The sequence below is a fragment of the Felis catus genome, chromosome X (assembly GCF_018350175.1).
Source record: "Felis catus isolate Fca126 chromosome X, F.catus_Fca126_mat1.0, whole genome shotgun sequence".
Classification (NCBI taxonomy): Eukaryota; Metazoa; Chordata; class Mammalia; order Carnivora; family Felidae; genus Felis; species Felis catus.
Window position 1 is genome coordinate 109519784 of NC_058386.1, and position 22851 is coordinate 109542634.

The 22851-nt window shown below is 47.7% G+C and overlaps 1 protein-coding gene and 1 non-coding gene across 2 annotated transcripts in view; both read right to left on the reverse strand.

Moving 5' to 3' along the window:
- Positions 1-1966: 1966 nt before the first annotated feature.
- Positions 1967-2039, reverse strand: TRNAK-CUU. The gene has a single exon. It is a non-coding gene; the product is annotated as a tRNA-Lys (tRNA).
- Positions 2040-8083: 6044 nt separating this feature from the next.
- Positions 8084-22851, reverse strand: part of GPC4 (glypican 4) — a 109251-nt gene continuing 94483 nt past the window's right edge. The window contains exons 4-9 of the mRNA XM_004000909.6: positions 17201-17366; positions 12156-12286; positions 11909-12055; positions 10990-11126; positions 10188-10363; positions 8084-10087 (exon numbers count right to left, since the gene is read on the reverse strand). Coding sequence (XP_004000958.3) covers positions 9885-10087; positions 10188-10363; positions 10990-11126; positions 11909-12055; positions 12156-12286; positions 17201-17366 — 960 coding nt within the window. The 3' untranslated portion in view covers positions 8084-9884. The remainder of the gene's footprint in view (positions 10088-10187; positions 10364-10989; positions 11127-11908; positions 12056-12155; positions 12287-17200; positions 17367-22851) is intronic.

The window sequence follows — 22851 nt, forward strand, 5'->3', positions numbered from 1 at the left end:
CTACTCAGCAAGCTGTCGTGCTGGAGAGCCGCGGATATCGGCTATTGCTCATTCCTTTGTTCACTTTTCCCTGCAGCCTTGACGCTGCAGAACACTGAGGACCCCAGGGCCAGGATAAAAGGAAACACGAAAAAGGCCTAAGAGGCCCGGCAGGGCGTTTTGTTGGTGCCAGCCCAACGCCACTCACTCCCCGCCCTTCCAAGACCACATCGGATCCTTCGGGAGAGGACAGATGGGACTTGGCTACCGGGAGCCACTTCTGCATGGCTTTCTCCCTTCTCCCTGTCCGCTCTGGAGCTTTGCTATGTGACCAGGAAGGGGGAGGCATAATCAGGGGGATCGAGGGGCGCTCACCTGAGCGTCCTCCTGCCTGCCTCCTAGGAAGGAGGCTCAGTGCGTGGAGTTTCTCCCCCCTGGCTTCACCGGTGGAGAGGAGAAAAGAGGTGTGTTTTCAGGGTGTGGAGGACGGCGGATGGGTAAGGTAAAGGGACCACTGGGCGTTTCTCTTGTTTTCAACCTTTAAATCAGAATCTGTCATTATTAGACACTTAGAATCTTCTCTTGTCGGGAAGAAGCAGGCTTCGCACTCCCATCTGCTCATCTTCTATAAAACCCCAGCCATACTTTGATCCAAATGCGGCCTTCCTGCTACCACTTGGCAACGGCACGGCGGGTGTACAGGCCCACTCCATTCTACATGTGTGCAGTGTGTGGCCTACAGAGTGGGCGCCGAGAGCGCGGAAGGGGCCGGGGTCCATCTCAGAGTTCCGCAGCTGGGGCTCCTTCCTGCCCAGGCTGCAACCTGTGCCCGCTGCCGGAGGTGAGCTCAGCGGCCAGGCCTCAGGAATGCGGTCATCCAAGTGGTCACGGAGCCCGGCGTGCAAGGCCTTGTCAGACTGCCCCTGCCCTGGGCAAGGCCTCGTGATGGGGCAGCTCCTGGGGCCCTGGTCCCCTAGAAGGCCACTTCTTACCTTGGAACTCCATCGTGTTTTCCGGCTCCCAAAGTCCCGGTGTGTGCGTCTTTCCAGCATTTCCTCATAACCACCCTGTGCCACCCACAGGGCACAGAGACACCTCATTTAAGAGGAAAGCCCAGAAAGAAGTGAAGCAGCTGTGTTGTAGTTTTCAGACTGTGATCTAGGTCACCCAAGGGGTAAGGTCACATAAGCTGCCTAGGATGGTTCTGCCCCTTTCACCCCCTCTTCAGAGGACTCCCTCCTTAACCTGATATATATTTGGCCCATTCATCCTGCAGGCTGGCTGCCTAATGCTTGAAGTTTCCCATCTCCCCTAAAATCCCAAGTCCCTGCAGGATGGCGTCTGGGGAACCAGACTCCGGGGATCCTTCCCCACGTTCCTCTCCAGAACCAAGAGGCCAGAGCAGAACAGAGTGGCCTAAGATGCCTGGCAACACTGGGATGTCTGCAGGGGTAGGGCTGTGCGGATGGGCTGGAAGCAACGCTTGAAGAAACGGAGAAGACACACCCACGTGGCTGGCCACAACCCAAGGATGTGACAGTGTGGGAGGCTTCGAGGACCGCTTCTAACGTATCTGAGTACACTGTTAGCCTGGACATCCAAAAAGTGCCCCTCGTGTGGAACTGGAGTGCCTTTACCAGAAAGCTCCCAATCAAGATGGTCTGGGGGATGTTAGGGCATAGGAGGTGTGAGAGGCGCTGAGCCCCTTCCGGATGCACAGTAGAGTGCTCGGCACGGCCAAGCCCAAGGATAACCCTGTAGGATCCGTGCCACATGCTTCTTAGTTCATATGTATACACCCGGGTCAGCATGTCAAGGCCTGTGCAAGAATTTCCATCAGATCATGCCCATTTGAATTTTAAATTACCTTGCCTAGCTTTTGAGGGTTTCATACTCTGATCCCATTCTTCTCTAGTCCTGTACTAACAAATATTCACCTCCATTCATTATTATGTTTTTAAAATTTTATTTATTGAAGTAATCTCTACACCCGATGTGGGGCTTGAACCCATGACCCTGAGATCAAGAATCTTATACTCTACCGACTGAGCCAACCAGGTGCCCCTTCACCTCCATTCTTTAGACACATTGCTTTTCCACCCCTCGATGACCCACATCTGTCCCGCACCTGTCCTTGGGCCAGTTAGTGCCACCTGTCAGCCCTTACTCCTTCAATTTCACAGCTGCCAGCATCTTACTGGGAGGCAACCCGTGGCACCCGAAGAGTACTAAGAACGGAGGATCGGTCCTGCCCACAAGTAGTTCACAGAATTCCCTGTCCTCCTTTTGAAGTCCAGCTAGAACCCTGCCCCTCCCAGGAAGCCACCCCTGCCACTGTGGTGTGCTGCTCCCGCTCGATCAGCAGGGCAGCTAAGAACTTCTGTAATTCACTGGCATGTTTCCCGAGTGACCTCTGTCTCCCCAGTGGAACTATGGGCTGAGAATGGGTCTCCCCTTTATACCCTCCTTCATCTTCCCATGCAGAGACCAAGGCCAGCCATGTCATAAATCATAATACTGCCAAGAGAACACTTATCATGACGAGCAGTGAGTAATGAATAGAATTGTTGAATTACTATTTGTACACCTGAAACTAACATAACACTGTATGTTACCCATACTGGAATTCAAACTAAAAAAATTTTTTTAGGGGCGCCTGGGTGGCTCAGTCGGTTAAGCGGCCGACTTCGGCTCAGGTCATGATCTCGCAGTTTGTGAGTTCAAGCCCTGCATCGGGCTCTGTGCTGATGACAGCTCAGAGCCTGGAGCCTGTTTCAGATTGTGTGTCTTCCTCTCACTCTCTCTCTCTCTCTCTCTCTCTCTCTCTCTTTCCCTCTCTCTCTCTCAAAAATAAACATTAATATTTTTTTAATAATTATAAATTTCGAAATAAATAAATAAATCATATGACTTCCTCAAATCCCATGTGGTTCTGGAAACCCACACACCCAGAGCCAAAGTGACTGTCATTAGCAATCTCTGCTAACCAAGGGCTGGCCTCTTCAGGTACTTCTTTGGAGTGTGTTTCAATATGACAGGGACCTGCAAATTTTTCAGATGTAAACTACTTCTCCAAAAGGGAGCTGAGTAGAAAAATTACGCAACGCGGGGCACACAAGGGTCCATCCAGCCCTGATTGTGTGTGGGCCAATGGCCCAAGGGGCAGGTTGAAGAGTAATACCAATGTCTGATGGCTACCTCAGAGGATGCCTCCCTTACCACACCGCCCTCACCCGCCCCTGGAGTCCAGGGATTTTGTTCATATCAGCTGGTCACCATCAGCCTACAGCATCCATGGTTTAACCAATTTCATAAGTCACTACTCGATTCCCCAGGTGTGTGTTACATGGTCAGACCAGTGAGGCATCCCTTGCCTTTCTTTCATTTGGAGGTAGAGTCCACAGCCCCTGCTGGTCTCACAGGTGTCTCTCTGGACCTTGGATCAAGGTTGGGGTCAAACACGAGTCTGAGTACCGGTAGAGCAGGACCTTCCCAATTGTTTTCAGTATATACCACCTGATGGGCATGTGTTCAGAGGAACAGTCAACAAAAGCTCCCAGGTTCCCTCTCTGGGTAGGAAATGGCAAGTCAAACTCTCCTGTCCCTCAAGCACACGTTTTGTCTTAGGATGTGGTCTTTTCTGATGTGCACGAAGACCAGTCCAAGAGAAAAAACCTGGTACTACACTCCTCTTCCACGGCAGTGCCTATGAACTTGGTTCTTTGTGTCCAACATCTGACCCATGTCTAATGTTTAAGGTGAAATCCTGTTGAGGGTTCTTGAAGATGCCCGGATTATAGTCACAGGGTTCTATTTATCCCAAGATGTATTTACCTCCTTGCAAAGTCTAGATGACTAGGCAGGTTATGAATTTTCCGTATGTAAACCATGGTGTTTTTCTTAACAGACTGTGTTCGTGTAAATGTTCAGCAAGTTTACCCTTTCCAACGATGCCGCTGCCAGGGCCACCCCAAAGCCCTTCCACACAGGGTCACAGGAGGCTGTCCTGGAGAGGGCGGACAGAATCACTTAATGCCTGTTCTTCCAAGACCAGCACAAAGGCCACAGGGTCCCTATGCACTATCAACTGAGCTCTTCCTGCTTCGAAGTTCACTGAGCAAGGAGCCACCACGTGAGGTTACAAAACCTTTTTATCAACGTGTGTTTCCGAAAAGAAGGGAAAAGAAGAGAAGAGAAGAGAAGAGAGGAGAAGAGAAGAGAAGAGAAGAGAAAAGAAAAGAAAAGAAAAGAAAAGAAAAGAAAAGAAAAGAAAAGAAAAGAAAAGAAAAGAAAAGAAAAAAGAAAAGAAAAGAAAAATACCATACTGGCCCTGCGGAAGGCCAGGTTAAAGGTCATGGCCAGTGCGGTTCTAATAGCGGCAAGCGTGACAAATGTGTCCCTTCCTGATGACTGACACGACAAAGTAAGGAGAAAGGAGTCACGGAGGGAAAACTAGCATTTGGGGAAAAAACAGAAACAAAAACAGAAACAAAACACCAGGCTCTGGTGGCCAACCAACCTCTGTTCCAAACCTGGTTCTTGCATCTCTTACTGTACGTCACCCTTGGAAAAGTAACCCGAGTCCTTACACGCAGGTGCAAAACGGAGCGACTTCTGCTTGTGGGACCTTGGCTGCGCCTTGGCCTTCGTGCCCCGCGCACAGGTTTGTCCTGGCTCCCTGCTCAGTCGGGATGTTTACGGGGGCCCAACCAGCCAGGAACTTTCTTTTCACAGTAAATACGTTCAAATAACTTTCGGCTGCTGCGGCCGGAGCTGGTTGCAAATTATTCCGCACCGAAACGAGCTTTTCATTGCATTTTACAAGCGAGGTGAGGGCGGGGGCACTCAAGACCTATAAAGGCACGTACAGTGAACGGGTTCAGATCCTGATGCCAGGCTTCAGAAAATGACTCACCGACCGGAGTTCCTTCTTTGTGGCTAACCCGGCACCAAGTGCCCAGCGTGGTGAGTCACCGAGAACAGTGGGCTGCAGTCAGTTCTAGGTTATCAATGTCGGCGCAGAAAAGCAAGTCCCGGGCTGTGGTAAACCTAAGCAATTCTATCTGGAATGCATTTTATATGTGCACGCGTGTATTTTTTTCTTGGCCGGAGACTTACCTTCCTAATGATGTTCCCCTTAGGCTATCATTAAAGTTAGCCCGCGCTCCCCAAGCACACACCGCCGACAGCAGGGGGAAGGCAGCCCCGTAAGCGACGGCGGGTAAGGTCGGCCTGGGACGAAGGGTTCGAAAACACACAAACGTGCGCGGCAGTACGTACGTGTCTGTGCGCGCGCACAGGATTTCCAGCTGTGCCGCGGGAAAAACACGGTCCACGGAGTGGCAAGGAAGGTGCTGCGAAACTTCCCCAGCCACCGGAGAACAAAAGCGTAAAACCCTTCAGAAAAGCATCTTGGCCTTGGGCCTACCGGTCGCCTTTCATCAGCGCTCGCCGGGTATGCCTGAGGCGCGGCGGCCTGTTCTTTCCAACAATCCGGTGCTTATTTTTTCGGGATGCCGCGCCGATGTTTAAGAAGCGTCCCAAGGAGAGTGAGATGTGCACTTACTGCCACGTGTGGACACTCCTGCTGCGAAACCGAGTCCTGTAGAGTCTACGGACCAATGCTCGAGTCTCTCCAAACGCTGATGGATAAAAGTGCAACTTTACACGAAGACTGAACCCTGACCCTCGTTTTGCGTATTCGAATGACTCCTTGGCAATCGGACAGACAACTTAAGGCTGACTGGGAAAACCCAGGTACGCGTTTCCAGAACGCTCTCCTCTCCATCTTTGCATGACGGCGGCCGCTGCTTCGAGGCCTCTGGGCTTGAGGAAACTTTTAAGAGCACGAAATGCTAGGGGCCCCTGGGTGGCTCAGCTGGTGAAGTGTCGGGACTCTTGGTTTCAGCTCAGGTCACGATCTCACGGTTCGTGGGTTCGAGCCCCACATCGGGCTCTGTGCTGGCAGTGCGGGAGCCTGCCTGAGATTCTGTCTCTCCCTCTGCCCTACGCCTGCTCTCTCAAAAATAAACTTAAAAACTAAATAAAAAGAATTTTAAAACGTATTCTAATAGAGTAGGAATCATTCCCAGGGTACATTTCCTTTGAACCATTCTCACACATTAACAGTGGTGTTCATGTGCGGTGTTCTAAGAGGATCTTCCCAATTGCTTTGGCCAGTCAGTACCTTCTTCACTGGTGACGATATGTTAACAAACTACCAGGAACGAACTTAACGTGAACAGACAGCATCCTAATGATGCACTCCAGGATTGTAGCACTATCATGACTGTTCCTCGTTCAATTCGACACTTGTTTCTTGAAAAAAAAAAAAAAATCACGTAGATCCATCTGGGCCAAAATAGTCAAAATCCCAAATGGGGTACCACTGAGAAGCCATGCCTTTAGAATAGGAATCTGTATCTTTAGGGATCCCTCCTCTCAAAGGTAATTAATTAAAAAAAAATTAGGACACTATATGCTACCTTCCATGTAAAAAAGAAAAAACAACAAGGAGGGAAAAACCTCTATTCATACTTGCTTGCACATCACGAAACTTTGGGAGATATATTTATAAGCCAACTAATAAGTTTAGAGTGTGGGGGTAACTGGACAGATCGGATGCAGGAACGGAAGGGAAACTTCCCCTGTATACCTTTATGTAGGTTTTGGTTTTTAAACCCTGTCAAGGTATTAATTACCTAATGAAAAGCTAAACTAGATAACTTAAGTATTACAGGGATTTGCCTGACGGATGGCCTGGAATTCCTAGATTACTGTAGGTTATCTCCCAGGGAGTTTTCACATCTGTAAGGACTTCCAGAAGAAAGTAACCGGAGGAGGTTAAATGTGGAAACTGAGCTTGTACAATAAAGTGTATCCCAGAATGCAGAGCTACGTTTCCCGCCCACCCCACCCCCCCACGAAGTGCTGAGTTGGAAAAAATGTTCCCAGTGCTTTTTTTTCCTGGTTTCGAAAAAGGCAGGAAAGTTGTACTTGGTAGTTTGGCATTTGCTCGAGGGTGAGAAAGCACACGCAGGCCTCCTGTAGCAGATCCGGTTCTGAACGTACTGCACCCTTCAGCTCTGCAAGTGGACACATTCTGCAGACGCAGAAGGCCAAGCCGGATTTTGTGTGGCATCACCTACATCTATTTTTATGCTGGTTCTAGAATCACAGGTGGCAAATTCTACTTCATGTGAACTGTTAGGTTTCTAACACTGAGGGAGGAAAGTTTTAACGTGCACATCAGTTCTCTGTCCTTTGCCTTTTATCAAATAATAGGTGCTGATTACAGACTCTTTTCTGAAATGAAATGTACATCTAAGAGTCGTTAAAATGTTTTTTTCTTAAGGTACAAGAGTGGTGAAGTACTGGGAAAGAAAAAGAACTTCCAAATGACTTTGTAAAACACAAAGTCACATGCTATTAACGGAGACTCTGGAAAAGTCAGGTCTACTAACAAAGCTTTTATTCTACCTCATACTCTGAACTCTTAAGATTTTAAAATATTCGACTTGCCTTTATTCTTTTTTGGTGGGGGGGGGGAGGAAGAGTGGGGTGCAAGGGTGAGCCTGCCAGCTGGTTAGAAGCCAAGCGTTATCCAGTCAGATCTGAATGGAAAAATCTATGATTTGTTTATTCCATAGTTCAAGTTCAAAAGCAAGAGACAATTTAAATAATAAAAGGGTAACAGGGAAAAATGCAAAGAAAGAAAACAAATCCGTAAGAGTCCAGAAGAACCTTCAAGAATATTTAATTCGGAAAATGTTATTGGTGTAGAGAACTTGACTGAAAGAAAACAGCTGGGCAGAGTTCAAGGTTTTAAATTAAAAACAATCTAACAAGGTCTACGGGGATAACTCTTTGAGCCACAGTTTGGAGACCAGATTCATTTCTAACCAAGTAAAAGTAATAGCAGTCTAAGCTAAAAAGGAAATTCCTCACAACTGAGGTAGTTACTAAGTATCAGCACACTTTCCAAGTTCTCACAAGGCGGCTGAGCTATTTACAATCCATTTTCCTCATACATAAATGGAGCACCTTTTCAATTTTGTCTTCTGTGATTTGTTTTAAAAAAAAAACAACACTTATACACACCAGCCAGAATATGCCTATTTTATTAACATCATGCTTTAATAAATAACTGGCTACTTCTAATAAAATTAAGCCTCTGTTTACAACAGCCCCCAATATTCCATTTGACCATTCTGCAGAATTTGGTGTAAAAAGTTGAATGAAATGTAGACCCTGAGCTATCAAGTAATTATGTTTCAATATAAAAATAGAGAATTACTCTTACAACTGAAGATTGAACAAGAACACAAACCACCTCTCTGTGGGTTTTAGCTTCTGTGGAATCGGTTGGGATCTTAATGGCTGTCTAGAGCAGGAAGAGACTTGCAGAATTTTCTTTCTGAAGACTTTCGGGAACTCCTTCTTAAAGTGATTTGTTACATTCTCATAGTTTTATGAGCCGTCATTTGTGAGGATACAAGCAACGGGTTCCTAAGGGTCACCGCTAAGATACCACCGTCTTCTCAGATCTATCTCCTCTCTCCCATCCTCCTCCAAAAACAACATCACATGAAAAGATTCCCGACACTCAGATCCCCCCCCACTCCCGCCCCCGGTGGACGTCTTGGCTGTTAGGGTGGCACAGCGCGGTGAACCACTGCCAGTCCTCTGTCTTTTTCATCAGAGAGGCCTGGGCAAGAAGACTCAAGCAGGACACCTTAGAAATCTTTTTTACACAAACTGGAATCCAAAACCAAATGCAAATGCACAGACACAGACTTTTTGAATGTTGACAGCTATCCCGTGAGCCCAGGCTGTACCCTGGTTCTGACTAGCCCCCAGACAGCTCCCTCCACTATATGGCTGGGTTTGAGATCCGGCACACCATAACGGGGGGGACCAAATGAGCTTATCGGTCACTTATTTCGGCCATCGGGGTACCAATTCAAAGCAGGTCAGCGTGGACGTGAAGACCAGCATACAGCGGCTTGCTAAACTCGCCCGGATAAAACACAAAAAGACAAAAACCCACCCCCGAACTAAGTGTGAACATGTGGTAACTGGGACACCCTGAATGCCTTCTATATTTCCAGGGAGAGTGTATTCAAAAGAAACCTTCTTCTAAATGGGCCACACTTTAAGTGTAAACGGGTTTAAGGAAAGGACCGATCTGTGATCTTAGTTTGTGTAACTCAGTTCAGCCAAGATGGGTATAGTCTGCAGTCTCTTCCGGTCCCTGGCCATAAACGAAGCACAGCCTTCTTCTTGTACTGATACTCGAACACACCGAACGAGTGTTTCAGAAGCCCCCTGTACGGCCTTCGCGATCTGCCCTAACTTAGTAAAAAACAAAATCACATCCACTCGTCTCCAGATAAGGCAACTAAAACAACAGGGATAAATGGAAATTTCACTGCTTGTTGGGCTTTTCCTTTTAATAAGATAACATGTACAGCTATTTAATATTTCAGAAATACGTACATGTTACATGCCAAGAAAGGACCCTGGTTTTCTTGTAAGAAACAAGGTGAGATCATAATTGAAGGAAAAAAAAAAAAACCCACAAACAAAAAGAAAAAAAAAAAAACAACAAACAAACAAGAGTGATAAAATCACAAATGCACAACTAACTACAGTTCTGTACCTACACTGTTAGCCACGTTTAACATGATTCCAGGGGAGCAGGAACTGACTTGACATCCAAGTCCCTTTTCCCCGCAAAACTGAATGAAAACACAAAGTCAGCCTTTTTGAAACCAGTGGCCACATAGTAAAAACTGTACATCGTTGTCCATTCATTTAAAAAGCAAAGTCACTAGGATGGTATAAAAGTGATAACCGGTGCCTCCTTAACTTTTTGACGGAAACCTTTTCTCGACAATTAAGAATTATCTCCACTCTCTCTGCATAACCAGGAACAAGATGCAGGAGACAGCGAGGAGGTAGGGCTGCGCCCCAACGCGGGCACCGGTGCCGCCGGTTTTATCACTGGCGCTCTTCCCCGAGTGGTCAGTCGCGTTGTACTCCAACTCCGAAGGGCACTGCTGATACTCACAACCACTGCCGCTTCCCTCTCCGCTGCTCTCATCGCCTAGTGGTTAAAAAAACGGAACAGAGGTTTCATTCTGTTTGTTCTCGTCACAAGGCGCCCAAGGACGAGGTGTGAATCTCAAACCGCGACAAACGCTTACTGATATCAAAGAAGTCCACGTCATTCCCGTTGTACGCGTTCTTCATTTTGCTGGTCATGACCCGAAGGGCCATGATCTGACGAAGGATCAACATGTCCGTTTTGCTGGTGTCGACCTGGACCTCTGGGTTATTGCCCTGGTTGGCTAACCCGTTCCCCGTCACTGCGAACAGGTATCTGAAATGAGAAACGACCCTGTGAAGATGATCGGTAAAACAGAAGGTCGCCAAAGATCACCAGAGAATCCTGCTTGGAGTCTAGTTATTTCCGCGGAGGGCGATGCCCCGGAAGTTCTTCTGCTTCTAAAGAGCTTGGATTTCTCCTTTTCCCAGGCAGGCATCTTGTTTCTCCAATTTGATGGGAACCTTTTGGGAAGCAATGGAGGTTGGTGGCTCAGAGTCAAGTGCCGATACGGAGGCTACGGAGCAAGGTTACTAAGTGTCTAGGGGGAGGGACGCAAGACGTCACCCGAGAAGAGCACGAGACCTTTGGAGAACTGGTGCTTTAGGAGGCGAAGCTGGTGGGCAAAGACCCACAGGGACCGAGTACCATAAAGACGAAACTACTGGAACGGCCTGAGCCCTGGCTGCAGCCCGCACGCGGGGTTGGAACCGCCGTCACAAACTTTGGGCCCAGTACTCTTTGTAAGTAGCCGGGTGCCTTCCCGATGCCTACGGGGTAAAGCCCATTCCTCAGAACGTCCAGAAGCCTTCCACGTCACTGCTACCTACTGTGAGATGCTCCAGGATGCCTCCCTCAACTGACAACAGACAGACCCCCTCTGGAGCGCTCCCGGGGCTGACCTGCTCTTGCCTCTCCCGTTCCAGCAGCCATCCTCGTTGCCATTCCCAGCGGCCATCCTCTCGTCGTTGCAAACGGTGCTGGGCAGAGAGGACCAGAACTTTTTGGCCTCTTTCAGCTTCTCCTTGACATCGGTAACCTAATGAGGTGGGGGGGGGGGGGGAGGGGAGAAGCAAGCGCTCTGTAAAAAACTCACGGCCACCTAAACGTGTGTCTTCTGATCATTTCTAAAGTAGCTCCAGAGTGCTATGTAATTCATTTTCAACTTGAGTCACAAGAGAGAAATGCTGATCAAATGTACACAGAAAAGAACAAGATCACGCCCATGAACTAAGAGTCGAAATGCAAGCTCTGAACGAGTTGCCCGGATCCGCTGCCCACTCGACCTCTTTATTACAACTACCAACTGCCGCCTGCCAGCCTCCGTGCCCTGTAGATACAAGGAGAAGACACCCTCTCTTCCCACCAGGCTTTTACACTCTGGCTCAAGCATCTAGAGCAACCCCTCTGTGAAAGCGAGTGCCTGTCATCACGCCCCCTCCTCCTACTGTATGCACAGCCTGCTGCCATGTGCTCCTACTTCCCGACCGTCCCAGCGCTTACTATACACCCTCTTTGTCACTTAAGCCTGGGATGTCGGCTTCTCCCTCTTTGCTGGGGCTGAGAACGAGGATGAGTCTTACCGCGTCCCTATAACACGCACAGCGATGGGCGCACGGTACACGCATCACGTTTCCTAACTACGTACCGACTTTATGAGCTAGAAATCAGAGGCAGATTTATTGACATCCACATGCAAGTTGCTTGAGAAGTTGCACCTGAAAGACCCGCACTTGAAAGCCTTCCAACTAAAAATGCATTCGGAGCAAATGTTTTCAGTTCTTTGCCATTAAACGCGGCCGTTCCTGCCAAACTGCTCACCAGTCGGTCCAAACTAGTGCCGGCTGCTGTGGTTGGGCGTTCCTCAGGGTGATATGGTCTGAAGCGAGCGCTGAAGGCACCTTCAGAGATGGAACGGGAAATCCGGCCGGCCGGGAGGGGCTTGGGAGGTCCACACCCCTGGAAAACCTGCATTGAGGCAAGCACGAGTCACATTAGGGGAGTCGTGTCCCAAGCTGGAGCAGGGGAGGGGCTCTGCCCGTCCTCTCCAGTGTCCTGCCTTCATTACCTTCTGGGACACTTGCACACTGTTCTCTTGCATATTCATAATAGCATCGGAAATCTTCACATCGATGGGGTCCATGACCGATTCGATGTTGAAAGGGCCCTCGAGCCTCTCCGCCACCATCAGCATCGCGTCTAACGTGACGTTGGGGAAGAACAATACAGCATAAACAGTAAATCGTCAGTCTGGCCTTGGGTCATCAGTGTGGTTATTTTATTGTCTCTCGTTTCGGGGGGTGGGGGTGGGAGGAGGCATGCATCATAATTCATGTTTTTGTTTCTTTTTAAAAAATGTTTTATTTATTTTTTGAGAGGCAGCATGAGCAGGGGAGGGGCAGAGAGGGGGACAGAGGATCTGAAGCGGGCTCTGTGCTGACAGGCTGACGCCAGTGAGCCCGACGTGGGGCCGGAATTCACAAACTGCAAGATCATGACCCGAGCCGAAGTCAGTCGCTCAACAGACTGAGCCGCCCAGGCGCCCTTTACAGCTTTTTCTATTACACCGAACTGCTTTTAGTCACTATGCATTGCTAGCTCTCTAAAGTGTGAAGTGGCCAGGTGAATGCTCTATTCCACAGCAAGGAAACCCAATCAGGAATGTTCTATTATACTGATTACTCGTTCCTTCGTGTGTCAGTGGCTGTCACTGTAAGGCTGTCCGACTCAAAAACGCAAATCTGTTAAAATCCCGGCGTATCACTTTCTTGCTTTCCTTTTTGAAATGAAACCCTTTCAGATCCCTGAGTACACACCTGCAAAGTACAAATGACAGTGTTCCTAGGAATTCTAATGACTTTTCAAATAATGACATTTTGAAAAATGCAATTTTGTGCGAAGATAAACTTCCCATTTCAAACACAAGGGCCTCGAGTTAAAGCAAAAAGATGTACCTCCTTTTTGTTCTGGTGAAAAGACAACACAAGGCCACAGTACACAGAAAGCCACGTGCTCACAGCGTGAGTCTTCACGGATCAGTCTGCGAGTTACTTTCACATTCTGGAGGAGTCTAGAAGGCGTCAGCACACACTCTCTTAAAATACGCTGTACTTGTTTGTCTGCCGTACGCGTTCGTTGGGATTATGAGGCTTGGTGTTTTCAGTGTCCTCTAATTTTCACCAAGAAATGTCAGGCAAACTGGATGTCCGAATGGGAAAAGGACACTCCTGACAAGCACTGAACTTTTCAACTTGTTCTCTCCCCTTTCCACTCTAGTGCCGAAAGCACGGCAGAAGGGTAGGTAGGCCCACGCTACCCACAGTCCTCAGGTAGGCCAAGGACAGCTCCTAGAAAGGAGGGCTAGTTTCCAGAAGATTATTATGTGCCCTTTTCAAAGAAGGCCGCAGGCCACCGCGTGGATCTCCTACCTAAACTTTCCAGTGCAAAGGAGTTTTAGCATCAGCATATCAATGAGACCAAATTTGGTCATCAACCTTTCACCTTGAACCTAGGACAAATACAACACACCGTTTTAAGGCACGGGGATCATTGCTCTCAACTGCAATGGCGATGTCACAAACCACAAACAGATTTCCGTGAAATGCACTTTTTTTTTTTTTAAGTAATAACAAATGAAGTTTCAGGTTGCATTGTGGTAAGCGCCAATAAAGTGACGCTTCCAACCTCTAAGCAAAGGCTGCCGGCATGAATATACCATTGTCCTAGAGGAGGAAAAATGCTTTTGATGTGCTAGCAAAAGGAGACTTTTGTAAACAAGTGGAGCACAACTTAAATGTGTTCATCATTGTCAAAGCATCAGGGCTGGCACGTACAGAAAGCACATTCTTCGCCGAAGAAGTCGCTTGCTCCAAATAAAAATATTATGAATAGACAGATAATAAACATCCAAAATGCAGAGCTTTAAACAAGAAAAAAAACCAGCGCGTTTTGAAACTACTTATTCCCCTAGTGGCGAGGAAAGGCCAGATCACTAATGTGTTTGTGAAAGACTGAAAGGAAACATAAACCCGATTCTTCTGGCTGTTTGGCGTCTTTGTAAACTCTGGGAATGGAGGGAAGCCGGGCCTTTGTTGGGGCCGGTGCCATGGCGCTGGGCGCTGCGCGGCTGAAGAATGCGCGAGCTGCCTCCCACCCCCGGGGGAGTCACGGTCGGCCGTCAATGAGGCTCTTCCGTAGGAGCCCTGATGTAGAAGCCCCAAGAGAGATCCAAAGATAGTTGGTTTGGTGTTTTTTCTTCCGGCTGGTCTAGGCTGCCGGGCCTCTGATTTGCGGGGTATCTGACTGGTTCCTGCCTCCTGCCAGCCACCCTAAGACCCCAATACAAAATTCATGCTGGCAGCAACGTGTGACATGAATAAGGCTGGCTAGGAGTCAGATGACTGTTAACGCAGCTACAGTAGGTGATGGAAAACGAGGCGCAACCAAGCATCACTTACGCTTTTCCAGAAACTGACTTTGTTTTGCGGGGGGGGGGGGGGGGGGCGGCGGTGGGGGGTAGTATTTGGCTGACCTCTTGAACCAACCTCTTCCAAAACCAAGTCCAGGGCACTTCAAGCTGCTTGGATCCATCTGGATAAAGGCTGACAACACTGTAGATGCAACTCAGGAGAAGGAAAAGGAGGACGTGGCGGCCAGAAAGCAGATGTGGAAAACCTATGCTTAGTGTCTCCAAGGGTCTAGACCAACTGCGGGATTTCAGTGCTCAGGTTATTTGGCACTGGGTCGGCCCCGCCCCATCAACAAAGTGTCCCCTTCGTGCTAGGCAAAGCGATTCCTTTCACGCTGTGCCGCCAATGATCAGAAACCCACACCTTCGGCCTCATGACTGACTGGGAGAACAAAAGGCAGTTTCCCCGACTTAACCCCAAGATCTGATTTAAAGAAGTGGGGGTGGGGGGAAGCCCTTGACCATTCATTAACTGCAGCCGTTTAAAGGGGAAAGCAAAATTCTTTGCAAAGAAAGGAAAAAAAAAGAACTTATAGCTGAGGCATGTAAATTGGGAGTGAATTCCACAACCACAGAGCAAATTAAACCCTGGTGAAAATTCATACAAAAAGCACAGGGGATGAACAAGGTCTATTATTCCCGGCCTTTTAGACAGAAAGAATAAAATACCCATTAAAAATTAAGTTTAGATACCATTATACACCTCATCCCTCCAAAAAAGGATCATTCCAAATAACTGAGGAAAATTGATTCAGAAATCCTATCGATTTCCACTTGGGTTTAATTTGGTTTCTTGAAAGGGAACAGATGTAATTTTTAAGACTCTCAACAAGAATAACAGCGGCACCTCAGCCTCACGGTACCTGGCTGAAAACATTAATTAAGCCAAGCCAGAGGACGGTTTTGATTTGATGTGGGCCCTTGGAAAAATATTTTGTTAAAAACGGGGGAATTTGTGTTTTAATGCCACGAGTTACAGTTTCTGCCAGACGTGTTCGAACAAAGGAATAGTGCAAGGGACACGCCCCCCTCTGCACCTTACTCCTAACGGATCCGGACACAAGTTGGCAAAACTAGGTGACCGTCACTGTACGTCGTTGGTACCGTATGGCGAATTCTACTCCTTTGCCCCGAGAACTAGTACGTGAGGTGTTATAAAAAGGCTAACCAACATTACAAAAATGAAGTCAGCAAAACTGAACTGCAAATGTGGCATTCGGGTGTGGGGGTGGGGGTGGGATTAAAAAAATTGAGAGGGAGCAAAAGCATCAACTTTAGATCTGGAAATGCCACGAGCTTTCCTTGCCATGGGAAACAGTCGAAAACAACCGTCTCCCCCCTGGCTTCATTCGGGGCATGATGCGCCATTTGTCCGCGTGTTGCCTTCGCTGGTCTTAGGCCTTCCCTTTCATGGGATTCGGCTTTTCTGCACGTAGATTTTTTTTTCCTCAGGTCTTCTAGCTTTGAGCTATTTAGGCTACAATTGTGCCGAAGTGCTTAATATTCACGTCTTTTTTTTCCCCCTGTGTCAGTGTGCTCAAGAATCTGCTGGGGCCAATTTATTGATGCATTTTCAAACAGACTTAATATGGTAATTAGCTCTCATGCAGACTAGAAAGCATTCTCTCCCACTCCAATCCCCCCCCCCCAAAAGTGCCAGCAAATTGTATGCACTTAAGTTCTGCAATTACACAAATGTGACTGGGGGTTGGGGGAAGAAACGAAGTTTGCTTTTGTGAGCTGTTAGTATGTGTATTCGGTGCCACTATCACAGGAACGTCCATACTGATGTTTTAGAACTAAGCTATGCATGAAAAGCACATCAAGGGAGTCGATGACTGGACATTGAAATTAGCCTTCACTTGTCCTTTCCCACAGATGTCGATTAACCCTCTCAGAAATTGGGTCCTTCGCTTACACGGCGGTCTGGATGCCGGGCTTCAGGTGCACGTTGAGACTGTTTACCTCTAAAATGACTAGACCAAGAGCCCCTCCGTCCCCACCAGAGCGGTCTGCTTCTATCAAATCCTCTACAGAAACAGAACTCCTAAATTCTTACAACTGGATTGCACTTCAAATACCCAAGGAGTATCCGTCCAGTATGCAGAAGATTTGGTCACAGTGTGACAGGTGTAATGATTCAAAAGCTCAGCCAGTGGGGTGCCTGGGTGGCTCAGGGGTGGATTTCGGCTCAGGACATGAGCTCATGGGTCGTGAGATCAAGCCTCGAGTTGGGCTCTATGCTGACGGCACCGAGCCTGCTTGGGATTCTCTTTCTCCCCCTTTCCCACTCAATTCTCTGTCTCTCTCTGTCTCTCAAAATAAATAAATAAGCATAAAAGAAAAAACAAAAAGCTCACTCAGTGATGGCTGTACTCCAGCATCTACATGGACACAAACCTATCGTGTTTAACGAAAACTGACCTTTAGGAGGAAAATGTCAAAAAATCCCATTCTCATTATTAAAACTTGCTACTCATCGTGTCTAATGTCTTCTACAAGTAAACGAACTTGTAGAACGGTATGAACTCTGAGCACAGTCAGAACCCTGGCAGACAATAAATACTGAACAGAACTTTCACAGATGACAATTACAACATTCCGTATGGCTGGCGTTGACACAAATACTTCCCTCGCTTACTCACCTATGAAATTGTTCCACTCAAAATCAAGATCCCCTTGGTGGGCCAAACAGCCTCTCATAATGTTTGAGCAGTAGTTGTAACATGGCTTCACGGTCACGAGCCCCTGGCAGTGGGAGCAGTAGACCATCCTCAACAAGGCGTGGGTACACTGGGCAGTGGGGTTCACCTGGTTTGGGAGAAGAGAAAGACAATGGTGGGGCCAAGATAGCACAGAAATTCCAAGTCCATCAAGCTGACCCTGAAGGTTGGGCCACAAATTCAACTTGAGAATGAGTTGTGACAGACCATGCTGAGCCGGCCTGGCCTGCTTCTTCTAGAGGAAGATTAGCTAAAAGGAAGGAGGGAGGCTGGGAACAAGGGTGGAGGGAGGGAGGAACAGGGCTTAACCTTAAGTCATCAAGGTGCATGGATTTCCCACCCTGTAGACTCCCATTCTTCCTCCCTCCCAGTCCTTCTCTCTCTTAAACACACTCACTCGCTCTCATTTTCCATGGCTCGACTGTTTCAAAGTCCTCTTACAAGTAAATCTCCGGGATCGGCCACGAGACACAGCAGAGGTGACCTCCTCCTGCCCGCCATGCCTGGCCTGGGGTGGCCTCTGCCTTGCCAGACTGGGACCCAAGCGTATCTTCTTCTCAAACACACAGACCACAAGACTGTCCTTTGAACCTTAATCCCCCAATCAAGGTTTAGAAGGGTACCCAGTCTGTACTCCATTCTGTGCCAGTAGCGATGCAGAAGGGGAAAAACAACAAATACTCTACAGACGTGAATCTGAGTAAATGTAAACGTGGGGTGAGGCGGAGGCCTCCCGAGGCCCAGGAGCAGTACAACACAGTGTTCAGGGAAAACCTGATGGAAGAGAGGAGGCTTCAGTTACATTTTGAAGAAAGGGTTGGATTTAACTGGCCAAATGAAGGGACACCATCCAAGCCGGGGAGGGGGAAATGAACACGGGCTGTAAGAGGGCGTACCGAGCGTGTGGGGCTGAGGAGGTGCGGGCACTAAGACTGAATGCCAAGGAAGGAGGGTGCGTGTGGCCAGGGCTCGAAGGCACATGAAGACCAGGCAGACACGGAGATTCCATGTGGCACGACACAGGAGGTGACTAAAGTTCATGACGAAGGGGAATAGCAAGGATGAAAACGGTACCCAAGTCAGACTGGACTGGCCGTCCACTTAGTGTCTGCTTTATACTTATTTTTTTGATTTATTTTCTTTAAAAAATTTTTAATGTTTATTTATTTTTGAGAGTGTGTGGGGGTGGGGCGCGGGGCAGAGGCAGAGAGAGAGGGAGACACAGAACTCGAACTCACCGACTGTGAGATCATGACCTGAGCCACTAAAGTCGGACGCTTAACCGACAACCACCCAGGCGCCCCAACTTCTTTTTTTTTTAATGTTTATTCATTTCTGAGAGAGACAGAGACAGAGAGACAGAGAGAGAGAGAGGGGGGGGGGAGGGGCAGAGAGAGGGAGACAGAGGATCTGAAGTGGGCTTTGTGCTGACAGCAGAGAACCGGATGTGGGGTTCGAACCCACAAACTGTGAGATCATGACGTGAGCCGAAGTCAGACGCTCAACTGACCGAGCCACCCGGGAGCCCCTCCTCTTTGTACTTCTATACGGTGATGCTGTCTGAGGCCCGCAAGAGTTGGTTCCACGGGCCATACGTTTTCATCGATGCTTAGAAAGCGTGGCTAGGCATCACTCCCTGGCAGCTGCCCAAAGGTTCCCGTCTTCCATTCTCTCTGCCCCAGCCTTGGCTTTTCGGGGTCACTAGGAGAGGATTAGCGCATCCTTCTCGATCTGCACACGTGAACTTTACACCAGCGCAGGGAGCACATGCTGGGACCCAGGGCAGTCTGGCCGTGCACTTCACCTCCTCCGCAGCGTGACTTCGGATGCCGCTTATCAACAGTACCCTTAGGAACAGGAACCGGGGCAGAGGTCGAGGAGCAGGGGGCCGGGGGGCTGGAACTAGCAGGAGAAAACCTTAACACCTTTGGGCTCCTACCTGATGTATACACACACACACACACCCTCTTATCTTCACCAGACCTCTAGCCTAAAAGGGGCAGGGCGGGAACATCCAAAAACAAGGTGGTACCCGTTTACCTTAAAGTCAACATTCCCGATAAAGAATTAGGACTTTTCCGAAGTCTTAACCAGGCCCATGTTAGTCCTTTTAATTATGTTTTAACGTCCAGCGTAATCTTGGCTCCCCAACCAGTCCGGATAACTAAAAGTTCATTCCTTTGAAAGTCACAGGCGGTTAAGACTTAAACGCCTGCCCTCCCCACCCCCTCATTTTGTGGATGGGCAAACAGGCCTGGAGACAGGAGGTGGCTGGACAAGCCTGGCGTCACAGAAGTCAGAGCTGGAAGGGGCCTTAGAGATCACATAGTCAGGCTCTCACATTTAAGAGATAAGAAAACCAAAGCCAAGCAGATTAACTGACTTGCTGATAGTCACCCTGTACGTCTGATTCTAGAACTGCACCTGACCAAACATTTCCCAGACGGCTCATGCTTCCCTGTTCTTCTTACTACACACCAGACACGAAACTCTCAGCTGGGGCATCAGTTGCTTTCCTCTTTAACGATACTGCTAAACGCCTGTATTTGAGAGACGTAAAGAGTCAGAATGTAAATCTCTACGAGAAATCACAGAATAGCCTATGGCGTTTGTTGGATATTATGCTTAAGGGTTAACAACGTTGGGGCGCCTGGGTGGCTCCATCATCGTGACCTCACAGTTCGTGGCATCGAGCCCTGAGTTGGGCTGCGCACTGAGCCTCGAGCCTGCTTAAGATTCTCTCTCTCTGCCCCTCCCCTGCTGGTGCCAGCGCTCTCCAAAAAAAAAAAAAAAAAAAAAAAAAAAAAAAAAAAAAAAAAGAAGAAACAATGCCTCAGTACAAAAACATGTAGAAAGCTAAAGTGCCAACAAATTGTTACTGAGCACTTATCTCAGCGGTGGGGGGATTACTCTGGAATGTATTTGTGATAAGGGTAGCGAGGCAGGTAGGAATCTGTGTTGGAATATGGAACTTGTTCTAGAAGGCACACAGACATTCCAAAATGGTATGGGCCTTTAGGAAATAAGCAAAATTGAAAAGCCCAAGAGTTATACTCGAGACACAGTTTTTTCCAGAGAGACCTTTTTCTCCTTCTTTTTTTTTTAAACTCTAGGACGTGGTCCGCTGTAGTCTTACTTCCACTGTAAGTCAAATCTGGGATGTAGCAGATCTTGTAGTACAGTTCCCTAACACAGGGACATGTTGGCTCGAGTTTGAAAAACAGAAACTGAAGGAAATGACACAGTAGAGTTTTATTAAAGGAAGATTATGAAGCTGGGTTTGGCCGACTTTTTCCATTTCATTCTCTGGCTAAGCACTGGCTCATGCTCTACACAGGACTGGCGGTCTAACCACTAAAAACGATCACAAGGAACTGAGCTATAACATGCTCTGGAAATGCTAAATACCAGGACTGAGGAGAGGTGGCAAAGTTCTAAGAAAACTGCGATGGGGAAGCACACGCACAACAGCCATGTTGGGGCAAATCGAATGGAATCTTTTGTCTCACAGCCATTAGCCAGACCACTGTGAGGAACTTCACATGAAGGGAATTCAGACCCTGGGAAAACAAAACCCTTGTGTGAGAATGAGGCCCCGGTATAGAGGAGGGTTGTAACACAGTCAGGAAACGGAAAGAAATAGGGGTCCCCTGTAATGCTCATCCCCACCCCCAGAGGTAATAGCAATAATGTGACCACTCCCCAGGCCTTGGGTCCCCCTCTCACCGACCCAGCCAAGCTCAGGATGGTGAACCCAGAGTGCCAAGGAGCAGCTCTCCCTTTGGACTCTGGAGTACCCAGGGGAGAAACAAAATGGAGTAGATTCCTTAACGCCCCTCACCCATTTAGCTCATCCCCCCCCTCCATAACCCCTCCAGTAACCCTCTGTTTGCTCTCCATATTTAAGAGTCTCTTATGTTTTGTCCCCCCCCCCCCCGATTTTATATTATTTTTGCCTCCCTTCCCTTGTGTTCATCTGTTCTGTGTCTTAAAGTCCTCATATGAGTGAAGCCATATGATATTTGTCTTTCTCTAATTTCGCTTAGCATAATACCCTCTAGTTCCATCCATATAGTTGCAAATGGCAAGATTTCATTCTTTTTGATTGCCGAGTAATACTCCATCATTGTTGCGCTATATGCTAACTACCTTGGATGTAATTTTTTTTTAAAAAAGAAACAAAATGGATACCTATCTTTTAGAATCCTCAAGAGCTTCATTCTGGGACTTTATTTATTTTCAACGGAAATTCAAGTTCATTCACATTCTACTCCCTTGTAACCCTCAAAATCAATGACTTCTTGAGTCCCCAAATAACTTACTAAAGTAAGTACTTAGTAAAGTACATTTACATTGAGACCCAAGTCCAAGTGGTAGATTGGGCCACATGCAGAGTGATAAAAGGGGTAAACTATACTCCAAGGGCTTCCTTTGATCCTTGTGTTCAGCACCAAGGGTCTGGGGAGCTCAGTCGGTTAAGTGTCCGACTTCAGCTCAGGTCATGATCTCACGTTTGTGGGCTTGAGCCCCACGTCGGGCTCTGTGCTGACAGCAAGGAGCCTAGAGCCTGCTTTGGATTTTGAGTCTCCCTCTCTCTCTGCCCCTCCCCTGCTTCTGCTGTCCCTGTCTCTCAAAAATGAATAAATGTTTAAAAATTAAAAAAAAATGTTCAACACCATGGTTCCTTTGGGTTACAACTCTTGACCAACATTTGAGGTTTTCCTTTGGTTTAGAAGGGTCTGTTGAACTCTGATGCCAGTAATTTCAGAATCCTAGGGGCTGGGGTAGGAGTGGGAGTAGGGGTTATGATTACTTTGATAAAAGGCACGTTTTCTCAGACCTCTCTTAGAGGAGTTTCTTCTCAAAATGGTATTTAGAAACAGAGAAGGGAAAATTATACATTCTTCCCCTTCCCCTTTGAACCACTAAGAGAATGGATCAATGGGCTCAGGAGAAAAAAGCTTATTTAGCATTTATGGTTTCATGATCATGAAGGTCCTGATGTCAAGGCTGAAGAGTAAAATATTCTGCTCTATGTCAGAATTACCTGTCTACTGATAGCTTTTATTGGATTTTATTAGTACGTAAGATACAGTTATAGAGTACTTACTAGGTGCCAGGCTCTGTTCCGAGTAGTTTACGTGTCTATTAACTCACTTATGCCTCAAAATAATCGTATGAGAGGAGTATTATCATTTCATTTCACAGATGAGAAAGCCGAGGTCCAAAGAGTTTAAGGGATTCACACATGATCGTCCAGTAAACGGCCAAGATTTGCATGGAGGCATTTTGGTTCTAGAATAGGTACTCTCGACTTCCTTGAGTATCGGAATGGCTTCTTTTGAGTAACAGAGAACAGTGAAGGAAACGTGAGGGCAGCACGTGGGGCTGGGCCTTCTCCACAGCTCCCCAGACCCAGCACAGGGTATCCACACACAGGGAGGGGGAGGGATGTTTATCCACATGGATCAGTACTTGACTAGATCCTTGGATGAGAGGACATACTACTTAATAAACAACAAGGACTTATTCAGCCAATGCTATAACGTCACAATGGTTTAAGATGCCACAGG